This window comes from Rhinatrema bivittatum, chromosome 5, assembly GCF_901001135.1.
Source record: "Rhinatrema bivittatum chromosome 5, aRhiBiv1.1, whole genome shotgun sequence".
NCBI lineage: Eukaryota > Metazoa > Chordata > Amphibia > Gymnophiona > Rhinatrematidae > Rhinatrema > Rhinatrema bivittatum.
In genome coordinates this window covers 340,411,832-340,429,412 of record NC_042619.1, presented here as the reverse complement: position 1 = coordinate 340,429,412, position 17,581 = coordinate 340,411,832, and the positions used below count along the sequence as shown (strand labels likewise).

The 17,581-nt window shown below is 46.7% G+C and overlaps 1 protein-coding gene across 1 annotated transcript in view; it reads left to right on the top strand.

Annotated features, from left to right (window-relative positions):
- The window catches only part of LOC115092958 (E3 ubiquitin-protein ligase HERC2-like), a 2,733,734-nt gene that overhangs the window by 1,467,964 nt on the left and 1,248,189 nt on the right, over window positions 1-17,581 (top strand). Inside the window, 2 exon segments of the mRNA XM_029604466.1 lie at window positions 11,196-11,277; window positions 11,410-11,553. Coding sequence (XP_029460326.1) covers window positions 11,196-11,277; window positions 11,410-11,553 — 226 coding nt within the window.

The following is a 17,581-nucleotide window of genomic DNA, read 5'->3' as shown; positions in this document are numbered from 1 at the left end:
CCCTCTTCGAGTGACTTATTTATTTATTTATTTAAGAATTTTTTTATATACCGGGGCACGTTAAAAACATCACCCCGGTTCACAATGTAACGTAACATAACAACAGGCTTTACAATAATTTAGAATAGATAAGCATAGATAAACATTATTTAGCTTTACTATAAATTAGAATAGATAAACATTATGACAACTGTTCAACTTGGGATAGGTGGTTTATCAGGTGATTACGTGATAAACTCTTAAGGAGAGTAGAAGAGAAAAGGTGATTGGAATATGGGCGGGTAAGGAGGGGTAACTCTTAGGAGGGTAGAAGAAAAAAAGGTTCTTTAACTTGTTTATAATTGCAGCTAGCGTAGGAGAAATAATATGTGATATTCCCTTTAGAATTTGGGTAGGAATAGTATCAAGCTCATGTCGAGCTGGGTTAATTTTTTGAAGCATCTTTTCTAGTTCAATGCTGGAAATTGGTTCGAAATTCGACCAGGTAGTTGTTGATGATATATTGTGGGGTGCGTTAAAAAAAGGAGTGTTGTTAAAAGAAACTGTGATTTTGTCGATTTTGTTTTTAAAGAACTTTGCAAGGTCTTGACTTAGATTATTTGTATCGGAGGTTGGTTTGCATATGTTGCTGCTTTCTGTTAGGTTTTTTACGATGTTGAAGAGGGAATTTGATTTATTTGTGGCGTTTTTGATCTTTAGACTATAGTAATCACGTTTGGCGTTTAGGATTGCTTTCTTGTATTCTGCGAGTTTTGAGCAATATCGTTGAAGGGTTCGCCTCAACGATCTGCTCAGCAAAACCCACGAGCCGCAGGTTTGACAACCTTGCTCTGTTCTCCAAGTCTTCTATTTTTGAGTCTTGTGCCACCACAATCTTTTCCAAATTTGCCATTTTGACTTGCAGGGCTAAAGTGTCGTCCTGCACGATGCTCACCCGGCCCTACACTATGTCCATGTATGAATTGTAGTTGGCGAGTGAATTCTTAACTTCAGCGATTTGTGATGAAATTTCATCAAAGCAGGAGTTTAATGCTGCCACGACAGCGGTGGTGATTGTCGCTAATGATGAGTCATTCCAGGCTCTGTCTTGTAAGGCTGGTGTTGAGATGGCCATTTTGGGGTCGGGTTTGCACAGCTTATCTTTTCTGGCGGGGCGAGTAGACATAACTTCCCTTAAAGAATTGATTATCGCCTACTTTGATTACCTGCACGGTCTTGCTGAGATAGTGCTGTTCGAGGGAAGAAAAGACCTAAAAGCACGCTGTTTGAAGCATTTCAGAGGGAGGGCACCCGGAGCGCGAGGCAAACACGCCCTCCATTCCTCTCATCCGCTCAACCGCATCACGTGATCTCTCTGCATGCACATGTATTTTATATCATGTGTGCACATGAAAAGATTTTACATGCATAATTTCCTTAGCTTTTGTCAGCATGTTTATATTTGAGGTTTATAAAGTAGAATTTACTGAAGAATGTGCTATCTGTCCGCATATCGTCTAATTTTTGGGCATGCAACTCTTTGAAAATTCACCTAGAAGTTTGTACCTGAGGTAATGGAGGATGAAGTGAATTGCCCAAGGTCACAAGTTGCAGCAGCAGAATTTGAACCCTAACTTTCCTGGTTCTCAGCCCACTGCTCTAACCACTAAGCTACTCCTCCTCACCTTATATTTAGTTTTCAGTCTTGACTTGGTTAATGCCGCTCTTTCAGTTACTGAGGTTATGCTTCATCCATCTGGTTTGAATGGTCATATTTTAGTATTTTTCTAAATAAAAGGCTCTATGGTGCATATGACAAACTTTATGATCTGACCAAAAATGAGATCAATATTGCAGATTGTATTAGGAGATATTCTCCATGTGAATGAGGATGCTGAGTCTTATGATTTTGTGATCTGTTAGTATTTAACCCTCCAAGAGACATTTCACGCTGTTCCTCCACAAAAGGGGCAAAGTGATGCATGTGGGAAAGAACATCCCAAATTATAGCTGAACAATGCAAGATTCCATGTTTGGAATCATCACCCAGCAATAGGATCTAGGTGTGTGAGTGATCTTATGCTTCTGTGACCAAGAGTGTGTCAGTGAAGGTGTGAAAGTGCATGCGTATGAACAAGTTTGTGTCTTAGTGTCATCCAGCTAATGTAGCCAGATAGATAACTAGAACAGCTAAAGAGTAGTCCAAAGTTAAAACATAAACAGGTAACTTCAACCTATCGTCTGTGTGGATGTTTATCTAGCTATCTTTGCCCACAGCTAAATATAGTTCCCTGTACGTACCAGGATCAGTCCAGACCGCTGGGTTGTGTCTCCCTTCCAGCAGAGGGAGTCAGAGAAAAAAACTGAAAAGGCAACCACTCTTAACCTGGTGTGCCACCTGCGATCCCCAGTATTTTCTCTGACTCTCAGCAGAAGGGTTGACAGAACCTGTGGTCCTGATTTTCAATTTCTTTAAATTTAGTTACATCTTTACAGAGTTCTAAGGCTCTGGATGATTTAGTTAAAAAAAAAAAAAAAAAAAAAAAAGCTCAGTGCAGTTTTATTTTCTCAGGCTCTTCACTGAGCAGGTAGAGGTAAGGCAGGGGCTGGCAGCTGTAAATGCCTTGTTCCTGGAGGGCAGTCTATCTCTGGATGGGGATTAACCAGTGGGCCGATCCCTCCCCTCGGCGCCCCGAGACAAGTTTCCGCGAGTGCTGCAGCGTTCCCAGAGCTCAGGAAGGCCGCGAGTCGTGCTGTTTGAAACCCTCCCCCCGGGATGCCACGAGGGCTATCATGCTCAGCATGCGGGGAGGCGGGGTTGCGCTTCTCGCAGGACAGGGTTGTGCCCGCTGCCTCCCTCCCGGGGGGGAGGGCTCATCCGGGGGTGATTTTGGGCCCATTTTGCCACAAGACGCGGAACGGCGATCGCGTCTGGGTCCGTCGCTGGCGCGCACTGGAACGGTGGACATTTTGTCGGAGCCCTTCCTGCCGACTGGGGGAGAGGATTCTCCGATTTCTCCTCCCAGTCTGAGTTCCGTTTGACCGCGCGATCCGGGGCCTGCCCCCTCGGGGAGCCCGGTCCTCTCCCCTCCTCCTCCCCTTCACCTATCAGATCCCTTAAAGGGCCAGTCAGTTTTTTCTTCAAAATTTATTTTACTTATGCATAGGGATTTTTTGGAGGCGGAAACTCATCAGCAGGATGAGCAGCCCCCTCCCGCAAAGATTGCGTGGTGGGGGCATGTCTCTGGATGCCCTTTTGGCCCCTGGGGGGTCTCCGGATCCTGTTCCTTTGGGATCTTTTCTGGATCCTCTCCTCCAAAACCTAGATGGGGGTGTTGATGAGTCCACTCCAGTAGAGGGGGACAACACCCGGGTTTCTCGGCTGTTTCGCCGGGAGGAGTTGGATCCCTTGATCCTCTGTGTCCTGGAGGAACTGGAAGTGGAGGCACCAGTCCCCAGTTCGGAGCCAGTTAAGGGGAAACCAGTACTCTTGGGACTGCGTGCCCTGCCCCAAACATTTCCTTTCCACCCAATGCTTAAGCGGGTGGGACGGGCAATGGACAAACTCTACCCTTTACCTGAGGAAGCCTTGGATATCCTCAGGATTCCCAAGGTGGACGTGTCTGTTACTGCGGTCACCAAGTGGACCACCATTCCTGTTACGGGAGCGATGGCTCTTAAGGACTTACAAGATAGGTGGCTAGAAGTCCTCCTCAAGCGCATTTTTGAGGTGTCAGCACTCTGTGTTAGAGCGGCGGTCTGCAGTAGCCTCTTACAGCGAGCGACCCTTGGGTGGGTCCAGCAAATGCTCACATCACAGGTATTGCAGCCAGAGGAAGCAGATTAGGCGAATAGGATGGAGTCCACGGTAGCTTACACAGCTGATGCATTATATGATCTGTTGCGGGCATATTCACGCAACATGGCCACTGCAGTTTTCGGCTAGACTGCTTTCACTGGCTCCGGAACTGGTCCGCGAACGTTTCTTCCAAAACTCAGTTGTGCAATCTTCCTTTAAGGGAAAATTGTTTGTTTGGGGAGGAATTTGATGCCCTTATTAAGATCGCTTGGGGAGAATAAGGTGTATAAATTGCCAGAAGACAAGCCTAAGTCTTCCAGGCCCTTTGGGGCAGAGCGTTACTGTTTCCGAGGACAGCGCAGATTTCGGCAGTCGTGGCCGCCCGCCTTTCCCGCCCAACAGACTCAGAGGGCTCAGTCTTGGCCTACTTCCTTTTGTGGTCGGAGGCCATTTTGGGAGGGAAGCTCTCAAGGGGCCACCGGAGGTAAGCAGTCCCAATGAAGGTGTTCCGACCCTCTCCCCAGTTCCAGTGGTGGGAGGTCGTCTCTCCCTGTTTCTCGAGGAGTGGGTTAGGATCACGTTGGACCAGTGGGTCCTCAATATCATGGCCCACGGTTACGAGTTGGATTTTGCCCGCCCGTTAAGGGATCTTTTTCTGATTTCTCCCTCCGGCTCTCTGGCCAAGCAAGAGGTAGTCGGGCAAACCCCGAGTCGCTTGAAATCCCTGGGGGCTATTGTTCCGGTCCCTCCAGAGGAGCGCAGGGCCGGCAGGTTCTCATCTATTTCGTAGTCCCGAACAAGGAGGGTTCCTTCCGGCCAATATTGGATCTCAAGGTAGTCAACTGAGCACTTCGGGTCCCCCGATTTCACATGGAGACTCTGTAGTCGGTCATTGCGGCCGTCCACTCGGGAGAATATTTGACCTCTTTCGACCTGACCAAGGCATATCTTCACATCGGGATACGCGAGCGCCATCAGTGGTTTCTCTGGTTCATGGTCCTGGGGGAGCATTATCAGTTGCAAGCTCTTCCATTCGGCTTAGCGACAGCGCCTCGGGTCTTCACCAAGGTAATGATAGTCGTAGCAGCGGCCCTCCAGCATCAGGGGATCTTGGTTCACCCATACCTGGACGATTGGCTCATCTGGGCCAAATCAGAGAGCATCTGTCGGGAAGCAGTGAGCAAGGTTCTACTCCAGCTCCAGTCCCTTGGTTGGGTGGTCAACTTTGCCAAGAGCCAGTCTGTACCATCTCAGGTTCTCAACTTCCTGGAGCACACTTTGATACCTCGGTAGGCAAGGTCTTCCTCACTTGAGAGAGGAGGCTCAAGTTAGTGGCGCAGATCCATCGGCTCATGTCTTTACCCCTGCCCATAGTATGGGATTATTTGCAGGTACTTGGTTCCATGGCATCTACTCTGGAGGTGGTTCCCGGGGCGTGGGCGTATATGAGTCCTTTACAACACACATTGCTTTCTCGGTGGGATCTGAAATCGGAGGAGTTTCACCTGCCTTTGCCACTGATGGAACCAGCTAGGTCCAGTCTCGATTGATGGTTGATTCCGACCCACTTGTAACAGGGGATGGACCTGGAGGAGCCGCAGTGGGTAATAGTCATGACGGATGCCAGCCTCACTGGTTGGGGAGCAGTTTGCCAGTTACAATCTGCTCAGGGTCATTGGACAAGTTATCAGGCGACGTGGTCAATCAATCGATTGGAAACCAGGGCGGTACGCCTGGCGTTACGTGTGCTTCTCCCTCTGGTAGCTCAGTGTGCGGTGCGAGTCTTGTCAGACAACGCGACGACAGCAGCCTACATCAACCACCAAGGAGGAACCAGGAGTCGGTCGGTGGCCTGGGAGGCCGAAAGACTCATGAATGGGCAGAGCGACATCTGGTCCGGTTGGCGGTCTCGCACATAGCCGGGGTAGACATCGTGCAGGCAGATTTTCTCAGCCGCCAGCATCTAGATCCCGGCGAGTGGGAATTGTCCGACGCAGCCTTCTGGCTGATCACTCATCGTTGGGGGGTTCCACACCTCGACCTGATGGCAACTCGGACAAATGCAAAGGCGCCCCGGTTTTTCACTCGTCGGAGAGACCACGGGTCGGAAGGAGTGGATGCTCTTGTCCTTCCGTGGCCTCACGGCATACTACTGTATGTGTTTCCGCCTTGGCCACTAGTGGGCAAGATCGTGTGTCGGATAGAGAACCACATGGGGTCTGTCATTCTGGTAGCCCCAGAGTGGCTCCGAAGGCCGTGGTTTGAGGATCTGATCTCGTTGGCGATCGACGGTACGGTGCATCTCACCCACCTTCCGAATCTTCTTCGACAAGGTCCAGTATTTTTAGATCGAGCGGATCGCTTTTGTTTAGCGGCCTGGCTTATGAGAGGAGGCAATTGAGGAAGAGGGGGTATTCGGATTCGGTTATTTCTACTCTCTTGCAAGCACGCAAATCGTCCACGTCGTTGGCCTACATTCGTGTTTGGAGAGTTTTCGATTCTTGGTGCCAAGGTTTGAACGTCCCCCCGTGTCTGGCTTCAGTGGCACACATCCTATCCTTCCTGCAGGAGGGGCTGAAGAAAGGTCTAGCTTGCAGTTCTCTCCGGGTGCAGGTCGCGGCACTGGGTTGCCTGTGGGGCAAGATTGATGGTTTTGCGCTGGCAGCTCATCCAGATGTGTCCCGTTTTTGAAGGGGGCCAAGAATTTGCGCCCGCCGGTACGACAAATTTATCCTGCCTGGAGCTTGAATTTAGTTCTTAAGAGCTTATGTGGTCTTCCTTTTGAGCCCCTCCGGCAGGCTACATTGAAGGATTTGACACTCGACTGTTTTTTGGTAGTCATTACCTCCACACGGAGAATTTCAGAGGTTCAAGCTTTGTCGTATCGGGATCCGTATCTTCGTATTTCGGATTCCGGAGTTTTGCTGAGGACCATTCCCTCCTTCTTGTCCAAGATGGTATCAGCTTTTCATGTCAATCAGACGGTAGTTACCGGCTTTCCCGAATTTGGATCCAACTTCTGAGACGGATAAGGATCTGCATAAGTTGGATGTGCGCCGAGTTCTCCTTCGCCATCTAGAGGTGACCAATGCTTTTCGATTATCGGATCATTTGTTTGTCTTATTGACTGGTCCTAGTCGGGGACACAAGGCATCCAAAGCTACGGTTACTAGGTGGTTGAAGGAGGCCTTTTCCTCCACTTACCTTTGTGCCAGGCGTGCCAGTCGCTCAGCAGCGCATGGTTCGGAGAGAGGTATCTTTAAAGGATACTAATGATGCATTAGAATTAGGGCATCCCGACAGTGAGGTTCCAATAATTAGAAAAGTAGTCCAAGTGCCTGTAACTAAAAACTCACCTGAGCTAAAAAATTAAATTTATCCCTATCAATTAAAAAGCAGAATGAAAATACAAACAAAAAACAAACTTTGAAATGTTTGTATGCTAATGCCAGAAGTCTAAGAAGTAAGATGGGAGAATTAGAATGTATAGCAGTAAATGATGACATAGACTTAATTGGCATCTCAGAGACATGGTGGAAAGAGGATAACCAATGGGACAGTGCTATCCGGGGTACAAATTATATTGCAATGACAGAGAGGAGCACTCGGGAGGAGGTGTGGCGCTTTATGTCCGGGATGGCATAGAGTCCAACAGGATAAACATCCTGCATGAGACTAAATACAAAATTGAATCTTTATGGGTAGAAATCCCTTGTGTGTCGGGGAAGACTATAGTGATAGGGGTATACTACCGTCCACCTGGACAAGATGGTGAGACGGACAGTGAAATACTAAGAGAAATTAGGGAAGCTAACCAAATTGGTAGTGCAGTAATAATGGGAGAATTCAATTACTCCAATATAGACTGGGTAAATGTATCGTCGGGTCACGCTAGAGAGATAACATTCCTGGATGGAATAAATGATAGCTTTATGGAGCAATTGGTTCAGGAACCGACGAGAGAGGGAGCAATTTTAGATCTAATTCTCAGTGGAGCACAGGACTTGGTGAGAGAGGTAACGGTGGTGGGGCCGCTTGGCAATAGTGATCATAATATGATCAAATTTGATTTAATGACTGGAAAAGGAACAGTGTGCAAATCCAAGGCTCTTGTGCTAAACTTTCAAAAGGGAAACTTTGATAAAATGAGAAACATTGTTAGAAAATACTGAAAGGAGCAGCTACAAAAGTAAAAAATGTCCAAGAGGCGTGGTCATTGTTAAAAAATACCATTCTAGAAGCACAGTCCAGATGTATTCCACACATTAAGAAAGGTGGAAAGAAGGCAAAACGATTACCGGCATGATTAAAAGGGGAGGTGAAAGAAGCTATTTTAGCCAAAAGATCTTCATTCAAAAATTGGAAGAAGGATCCAACAGAATAAAATAGGATAAAGCATAAACATTGGCAACTTAAATGTAAGACATTGATAAGACAGGCTAAGAGAGAATTTGAAAAGAAGTTGGCTGTAGAGGCAAAAACTCACAGTAAAAGCTTTTTAAAATATATCCGAAGCAGAAAGCCTGTGAGGGAGTCAGTTGGACCGTTAGATGATCGAGGGGATAAAGGGGCACTTAGAGAAGATAAGGCCATCGCGGAAAGATTAAATGATTTCTTTGCTTCGGTGTTTACTGAAGAGGATGTTGGGGAGGTACCCGTAATGAAGAAGGTTTTCATGGGTAATGATTCAGATGGACTGAATCAAATCACGGTGAACCTAGAAGATGTGGTAGGCCTGATTGACAAATTGAAGAGTAGTAAATCACCCGGACCGGATGGTATACACCCCAGAGTTCTGAAGGAACTAAAAAATGAAATTTCAGACCTATTAGTAAAAATTTGTAACTTATCATTAAAATCATCCATCGTACCTGAAGACTGGAGGATAGCAAATGTAACCCCAATATTTAAGAAGGGCTCCAGGGGCGATCCGGGAAACTACAGACCTGTTAGCCTGATTTGAGTGCTAGGAAAAATAGTGGAAAGTGTTCTAAACATCAAAATCACAGAACATATAGAAAGACATGGTTTAATGGAACAAAGTCAGCATGGCTTTACCCAGGGCAAGTCTTGCCTCACAAATCTGCTTCACTTTTTTGAAGGAGTTAATAAACATGTGGATAAAGGTGAACCGGTAGATATAGTATACTTGGATTTTCAGAAGGCGTTTGACAAAGTTCCTCATGAGATGCTTCTAGGAAAAGTAAAAATTCATGGGATAGGTGGTGATGTCCTTTCGTGGATTGCAAACTGGCTAAAAGACAGAAAACAGAGAGTAGGATTAAATGGATCATTTTCTCAGTGGAAGGGAGTGGGCAGTGGAGTGCCTCAGGGATCTGTATTGGGACCCTTACTTTTCAATATATTTATAAATGATCTGGAAAGAAATACGACGAGTGAGATAAATTTGCAGATGACACAAAATTGTTCAGAGTAGTTAAATCACAAGCAGATTGTGATAAATTGCAGGAAGACCTTGTGAGACTGGAAAATTGGGCATCCAAATGGCAGATGAAATTTAATGTGGATAAGTGCAAGGTGATGCATATAGGGAAAAATAACCCATGCTATAATTACACAATGTTGGGTTCCATATTAGGTGCTACAACCCAAGAAAGAGATCTAGGTGTCATAGTGGATAACACATTGAAATTGTCAGTACAGTGTGCTGCGGCAGTCAAAAAAGCAAACAGAATGTTGGGAATTATTAGAAAGGGAATGGTGAATAAAACGGAAAATGTCATAATGCCTCTGTATCGCTCCATGGTGAGACCGCACCTTGAATACTGTGTACAATTCTGGTCGCCGCATCTCAAAAAAGATATAATTGCGATGGAGAAGGTACAGAGAAGGGCTACCAAAATGATAAGGGGAATGGAACAACTCCCCTATGAGGAAAGACTAAAGAGGTTAGGACTTTTCAGCTTGGAGAAGAGACGACTGAGGGGGGATATGATAGAGGTGTTTAAAATCATGAGAGGTCTAGAACGGGTAGATGTGAATCGGTTATTTACTCTTTCGGATAGTAGAAAGACTAGGGCACACTCCATGAAGTTAGCATGTGGCACATTTAAAACTAATCGGAGAAAGTTCTTTTTTACTCAACGCTCAATTAAACTCTGGAATTTGTTACCAGAGGATGTGGTCAGTGCAGTTAATATAGCTGTGTTTAAAAAAGGATTGGATAAGTTCTTGGAGGAGAAGTCCATTACCTGCTATTAAGTTCTCTTAGAGAATAGCCACTGCCATTAGCAATGGTAACATGGAATAGACTTAGTTTTTGTGTACTTGCCAGGTTCTTATGGCCTGGATTGGCCACTGTTGGAAACAGGATGCTGGGCTTGATGGACCCTTGGTCTGACCCAGTATGGCATTTTCTTATGTTCTTATACCAGAAGGCTTGAAAGCGCACTCTACCAGGTTTCAAGCAGCTTCTTGGGCGGAGAGCCAGTCGGCCTCGCCGCAGGAGATTTGTAGAGAAGCCGCTTGAAAATCCTTGCATACTTTTGTGAAACATTATCGTGTGGATGTCCGGGATCCGGAGGGAGACTGTTTTGGCAGCAGTGTTCTTCGTGCGGGACTCTCCAGATCCCATCCCAGTTCTGGTATATCCCAGCGGTATGAACTGATCCTAGTACGTACAGGGAAAGGAAAATTGGTTCTTACCTGCTAATTTTCGTTCCTGTAGTACCAAGGATCAGTCCAGATGCCCGCACTTGGGTTTTTTGGAGAGTCCGGTTTTGTGTATGTTTTCTTCCTTCTTCTTACCTCGGCAGAGTTCTTTACAGGCATGAGAAGGAATCTTCTTGATTGATATGTTATACGGCGGAAGGGTTTGTTTCTTTTACTGCGCATATTGTTGTAGCCACTGGTTGTTATGTTTTGGGATTTGTTCTCCTTTATTGGTTATTCTGCTTTGATATCGTATATACTGAGGGATCGCAGGTGGCACACCAGGTTAAGAGGGGTGCCTTTTCAGTTTTTTCTCTGACTCCCTCTGCTGGAAGGGAGACACAACCCAGCGGTCTGGACTGATCCCTGGTACTACAGGAACGGAAATTAGCAGGTAAGAACCAATTTTCCTATCTCTATGTTCAAATTCCCTTTCATTTGAAAATTTGTTGATATATATATATTTTTTGTTTTTTTGTAAAACGATTATTCAGGAAAATTTCTAGCTGAAACAAACCCACCTCACACTGAATTCGGAGAACTGTTGACTTCATCTGTCCTCACTCCTAACAACTGGGCTTCCTACCAGAGAGCCTCCCTCTTACTTTCTTGACCTTCAATATTTATATTAAATCAAAGCCTTCACAAGACAAGTGAAAAATAAAACATGGACTCTGCAATAAGAAAATGTTTTGGCTCTATTCTAACTTTAAAATTCTTATTTTTATCTTGTTCCCATCTATAGATAAAAGTTCCTTCCTTCTCAGAGACCCTTTCTGCACTGAATGTAGTGCAAGTGGCTGGTGGATCCAAAAGTCTCTTTGCAGGTATACAGTGTAACATTTTAAATGATTATATAAAAGCTTGCATGCAAAATAACAGTTAAGAGTTTTTAAATATCAAATTAACTATTTACCCATAGAGTCAAATCTGTTTGACCTGTGTCTCTCTCTCTGTAGTGACTGCAGAAGGTAAAGTGTATGCTTGTGGAGAGGCCACTAATGGAAGATTAGGACTGGGCATTTCCAGTGGCACTGTACCTCTTCCCCGGCAGATTACAGCTGTTAGTAATTATGTAGTGAAAAAGGTGGCTGTTCACTCAGGTAAAATTTTTATATTTATACATTAATTGTAAAGTCACTATTTGTGTAATTATTCTGTTAAGGCACTCTCCATTGTTCTATTCTCATGATTAAGGTGTCTTTTGAAATAGTAAATGTACCAATTTTGTTTTATATATAGCATTTGATCTTAAAAAAAGTAGTAAAAGAGACCTGTGTACTGTAAAATGACAGTGCAGACTCTTTCTAGGCTCTGAAAAGAGAGGGGTGTGAGTGAGTGTAGGGCAGAGCCTCTTCCATAGGCTTCAAAGGAGAAAGTGCCAATAGGCCATGGATTTGTTCCCCAGGCTCCAGAAAGAGAACAAGATTCAGGACAGACTGGGGGCTCTCCTCCATAGGTTCTTGTAGGAGAAAGGCACAGTGCAAACTTGAGAATGCCCTCTCTGGACCATGGCAGAACAGAACAGTCACCGCAGGCTCAGGGATTCCCATCCTGGACGTTTGGATGAATTAATTAGAACATGGCTGGCCATCCTTTCTCTGGGTCCTGGTAAGAAGAATGAGTCTAAATAGATTGGGGAAAATTCCCTGCTTGATCCTCAGGAATAAAGTGGAAATTAGAAAGATCTAACAGGTTTAAGGCCAATGTGTTTTAGATATTATAACAAGCTTAAGATCAGCGGGACTGGTCCCTATCGGTTTCTTCCTGGTCAAGGATGTCTGGTTTATCATCATCGACCTTGACACTGGGGAAGACTGGGCCAAGCACCGAGAGAAGTCGAGGAAGCATCAGCACTGGTCACCCTGAATACATGATGCTGGGCTCGGGAAGGTGCTGGCTAATGCCGTGATGCCCCTGAAACGACTCTGTGATGAGGACTGCCCATCCTCCATCGATGTCGGGGGTCCGTCAAGGCCTCCCCTAGTCGCCAATCCACTTTGGGGATTCGAGGAAGATTTGGCCAACCCTCCTGCCTCCCAGTCAGTTTTGGTCCAATAAAACAAGATGGTAACCAGTCAAGCGTAGCCACAGCAAACAAAACAAAAACAAGACCGTATGTCATGGAAAGAAGTTCCCTTATTGATGTGATGAAAAAAACCAGCCCGACTCTGGCCGAGTTTCGCCCAGTAGGCTGCATCAGGGGCTCTTTGTCTTTAATTCAAGCAATAATATACAATTGTTCATGTATATATTGATATAGCAGAGAAAAAAGTTGATAGGAATAAAACTTCACACACTTTTTTATAGCGTGTAAAAGTGTAAATTCTTTATCTTAGTCCAACGCACCGCTGCGACTGTGCTTGCCCTGCTGAAACCGCTGCTGGAATGGCTCTATGTGCTCATTGGTGTGTTACCAACCCAGTTGTGTCGGTTCTGGGAGACCATCCATGCCTGGCGGGGCACTGATACTTCCTCCGACCAATACAGTGCTCATTGCTGGTTCCTCCAAAGAGGAAGCTCCATTGAGGCCAGCAGGGAAACCGAGGCCTGCAGCCCACCCATCTAGCTTTGCCGGGGCTGGCACTAGTGCCAGCAGTGCCGTGTCTCTGGACAAAGTCCGAGTACTTAGGACCCCATCCCCTGTGAAATAAAGTGAGGATGAGGCCCCGATGATCCCTGGGGGGATGACACTGCAGAACTTCCTCTGAGGACTCAGAGGGTCTCCCTTTAGAGCCATCTCCTCTAAAAGAGCGAAGGAGATCTCCACCTTCACAGCTTTTGTGTGGGTGATGGCCGAGGCCATCCCTTTTCAGTTTATGATAGAGGAAGATGCCAGGCACAAGATGTTGGAAATCTTTCAGTTCATGGAGGCTGCTAAAGTGATTATGGCAATCCCAGTGCACGAGATCTTTAATGAGTTGCTGCTGAGGTTCTGGGAACATCCCCTCACGAAACCTCCTGTCAACAGGAAGATGAATGGGGTTTACCTTGTCCAACAGGCTACTGGATTCAAGAAGCATCAGCTGTCAAACCAATCAGTAGTGGTCGAATCCGCTCTCAAGAAGGCCAGGCGCTCTTGGACCCGTGTCTTGGTGCCCCCGGGCAAGGATCACAGAGCGATGGACACTCTTGGGAGGAAAGTATTCCAGGGGGCTATGTTCATTGCCTGCATAGCCTCTTATCAGTTATACTTGAGGCAATTCTCATGCAACCTCTGGAAGCAGGTGCAGGAGGCGGCTGAGCGACTGCCTCAACAACAACAAGACCCCTTCTTATCGCTGATGCAAGAGGCCCTGGATTGTGGAAAACATGAGGTTCGTTCAACCTACAATGTTTTCAAGATAGTATCGAGAGTCTCTTCAGTGGGAAATGGCATCTGCAGAATGGCATGGCTGCATGCCTCAGATCTATGACCACAGGTACAGGAAAGACTCGCTGTCTTGCCGGGTACAGGATGGACTCTCTTTGGAGATAAGGTGAGAATTGCTGTGGCCCAGTTACGAGATTACCTCCAGCAAATCTCCACCAGCACTGGACTCCTCAGCCAGGAGGTCTGTGAGGCAGGGTCAGAGGAAGTCTTTCTACCACCAGAGGAGATACTATCTTCCGGCTCCTCGCTTCCAGTCACAGAGGGTGAGCTCCCAAGGCTGTCCCAGACAGCAGAGAGCTCCCAAGCTAGCTCCGCAGCCAAATTCCAGGATGGGGTTTTGATTGGATCATAGGGAGCAAGAGCCAGCCTCCTGTATCCATGATGCTGGACCCCAAGGTTGAGGACAGGCTATGTTCTTTGCAGATTAGTGGCCCAGTATAACCTCGGAGCAGTAGGTTCTGTCCATCGTCTGTCAAGGGTACCAATTGAACCTATTGGGTGTCCCGACAAATTGTTCTACGTGCCCATTTGGGGAACAATAGCACTCCTCTAAGTACTCCATTTACATTAGCACTCCCTCTAATAATTTATCTAACACTAGACCGGATTCCATTTTGACTCTTGATCTTAATTTAATGCCCTCTTTGGGCCTTTCCTTCCAGCTGGTTAAGCTTCCAAGTTTACGGTCCTTGTTAAATGTAACTTTTGTTTCTCTGATTGTAACGGATGGAACAACTTTTTTATAGTTATATATCCCTGTTCAATGTAAACCGATCTGATATGGTATTTAACCATGAAGGTCGGTATAGAAAAATGCTAAATAAATAAATAAATCAGAAGGTACTGTTAAGGGAGCTCTCCACCCTCTTAACGGCCAGAGTTGTTGAAGCTGTCCCACCAAGGCAAAGAGGGCAGGGATTCTACTTTAAATCTGGCCCTTAGAGAATAGCCACTGCCATTAGCAATGGTAACATGGAATAGACTTAGTTTTTGGGTACTTGCCAGGTTCTTTTGGCCTGGATTGGCCACTGTTGGAAACAGGATGCTGGACTTTAATGGACCCTTGGTCTGACCCAGTATGGCATTTTCTTATGTTCCCGGTACTTCCTGATTTCAAAGAGAACAGGGGGACTCTATCCCATCCTAGACCTGAGGGCTTTGAGCAAATTTATCAAAAAAGAAAAGTTCAAGATGGTTTCCCTAGGCACCCTGATTCCCCTCCTGTAAAAAGGGGACTGGCTATGCTCCCTCAATCTAAAGGACGCATACACTCACATCGAGATATTCCCAGGTCACAGGAAGTATCTCAGATTCATGGTGGGAAAACAGAACTTTCACTTGTTGCAAGTGTAGACCCTTGGGCTGAAGTGAGGTTAGTGCTAACCGCAGAGAGGAGCCCTACGGGTCCTCACTGTCTGTATGTGAAGCTGGCAGGAACAGAGGCCCAACAGGAGCTTCACCAATAGCAGCCCATGTTGCCCGCAGGTTGAGCCCTTCGGTGCTGGGGCCGGCTGGACTTAGGAACGAGTCTCTGGGTGGTGAAGGATCCGTTGTGGAAGTGGAAGACCAACCAGAAGAAAACAAGTCAATTTGGGCTGAGATCATGGAAGGCAGCAGACAGCAGAGTCGAGAACAAAGCTGAGGTAAGGGCAGGCAGCAGTAAACAAGGTGAAAAGGCAGTCCAGAGTCAGCCAAGATTCCAAAACGAAGATGAAGCCGGGGTCCAAGCCAAGGTCCAAAGCCAAAGAGTCAATCTGGAGTGAGGAAAGCTGGGAAGAACATCAAGCGATCACAAAGCAGACGAGGGAGCACCAGATAAAGATGCAGGTCCACTGAGGAAGCAGGAACAGGAAACAGGAACACAGTCAGGATCAGGAACCAGAACCAACGTGGTAAACATCTTCCTCAAGGAGTGGGAGCCTATTGCTGAAGCATCTCAGGCTGGTCTGTGCCGGCCTTAAGTAGGGAAGAGCCAGTGATGTCATCTGCGAGCACCATGGTAGTTTTCCTACCATGGGTCCTTTAAATACAGTCAAGTCACACGTGTGCGCACATAGAGATGCCCCGCTCATTTGAGAGGCGACCCCAGCGAGGTGCAGCTTGGCCTATGTGGCAGCTTGCCACCGTCTCCCCAGTGCATGACTTTTCTCCAGTCCTGGGCAAGAGGTGAGAGCAGACAGTCGCGGAGCAGACCAGCAACTGGCCAAACATAACACCCATCTCAGCCCGTCACCTTGATTGGACTTCATTGAAGTCCTACTAGACACGGCTCAGGCAAGAGCCTTCCTGCTATGATCCAGAGTGGTCACATTGGCATCCAAAGCGGCTGTGATTCAACAGAGGCAGCATGTTTCAACTCGTCACATCTTGAGGCTGTTGGGCCACATGGCCACAACCGTCCATGTTACTCCCTTGGCACACTTACACATGCAAAGAACCCAAAGGACCCTGAGGTTGCAGTGGCGCCAGGCCACGCAGAGCCTCCAGGCTCGTATCCGAGTCATTCCGTTTCTCCGGGACTCTGTCCTGGTGGTGGGATTGTTTTGTTTTGGAATGGGTTATATCTTTCCAAAATCCCCCTACCCAAATTGTCCTAACCACGAATGCATCCACCTTCAGGTAGAACACTCATGTAGAGGGTCTTTGCACCAAGACCCTATGGTCCACCCAGGAAGCATGATGTCGGATAAACTTCCTGGAGCTCTGGATGACCAGGTACTTGCTCTGGGCTTTTAGATATCAGCTGTCCAACAAAATTATTCTGATCCAACCAGACATCTAGGTTGCAATGTGGTATGTCAACAAGCAGGGAGGCCCAGGGTCGAACCTCCTATGTCAAGAAGCAATCCATATCTGGTCCTGGGACCTGTCTCACGGGATGGTACTCAGGGCCATGTATCTGACAGTAATTGAGAACTTAATAGCGGACAGTCTGAGTTGTGCCTTCAGACCCCACAAGGGGTCTCTGGACCAGGAAGGTATCAAAACGGATCTTCCGCCTCTGGGAAAACCCAGAGGTGGACTTGTTCACGTCCTCCTGCAACAGGAAGGTGACTCAGTTATGCTCCCTGTACAGGTCAGATGGTGAACTCGCCTAAGACGCCTTTGCCTGTCACTGCAGTAGGGGTCTTCTGTACGTATATCCTCCGATTCCTCTGGTGGCAAAGATTCTTTTTGAAGCTTCATGATGACTTACGGATTGGAATCCTCATAGCCCCTCATTGGCTGAGACAGATCTAGTTGCCATTCCTTCTGGAGTTCTCTATCCAGGGGCCATTCAGTTTGGGGACTACCCCAGATCTCATCATGCAAAATCAGGGCAGGCTGCAGCATCCCAACCTCCAAGCTATCGCTCACAGCTTGGATGTTGAGGGGTTAATTCTGCAGCCGCTCAGTCTCTCTGAGGATGTGTCTCGGGTCCTGGGGGCTTCTAGAAAGACTTCCACTAGAAAGTGCTATGGACTGAAGTGGAGGAGATTTTCTGTTTGGTGTGAGCAGTAGGGCCTAGATCCATTCTCCTGCCACACACAAAAACTGCTTGACTACCTTCTACAACTGTTCGAGGCTGGCTTGATGACCAATTCCATTAGAGTTCATCTCAGTGCAAATGATGTATACCACCAAGGTGTAGATGGTATACCTTTTTCATAGGACAAGCAGGATGGTAGTCTTCACATATGGATGATATCACAGGATGGAGCCCAATCACGGAACACTTTTCTCAAAGTTTCTAGAACTTTGACTGGCCCCGCTGGGCA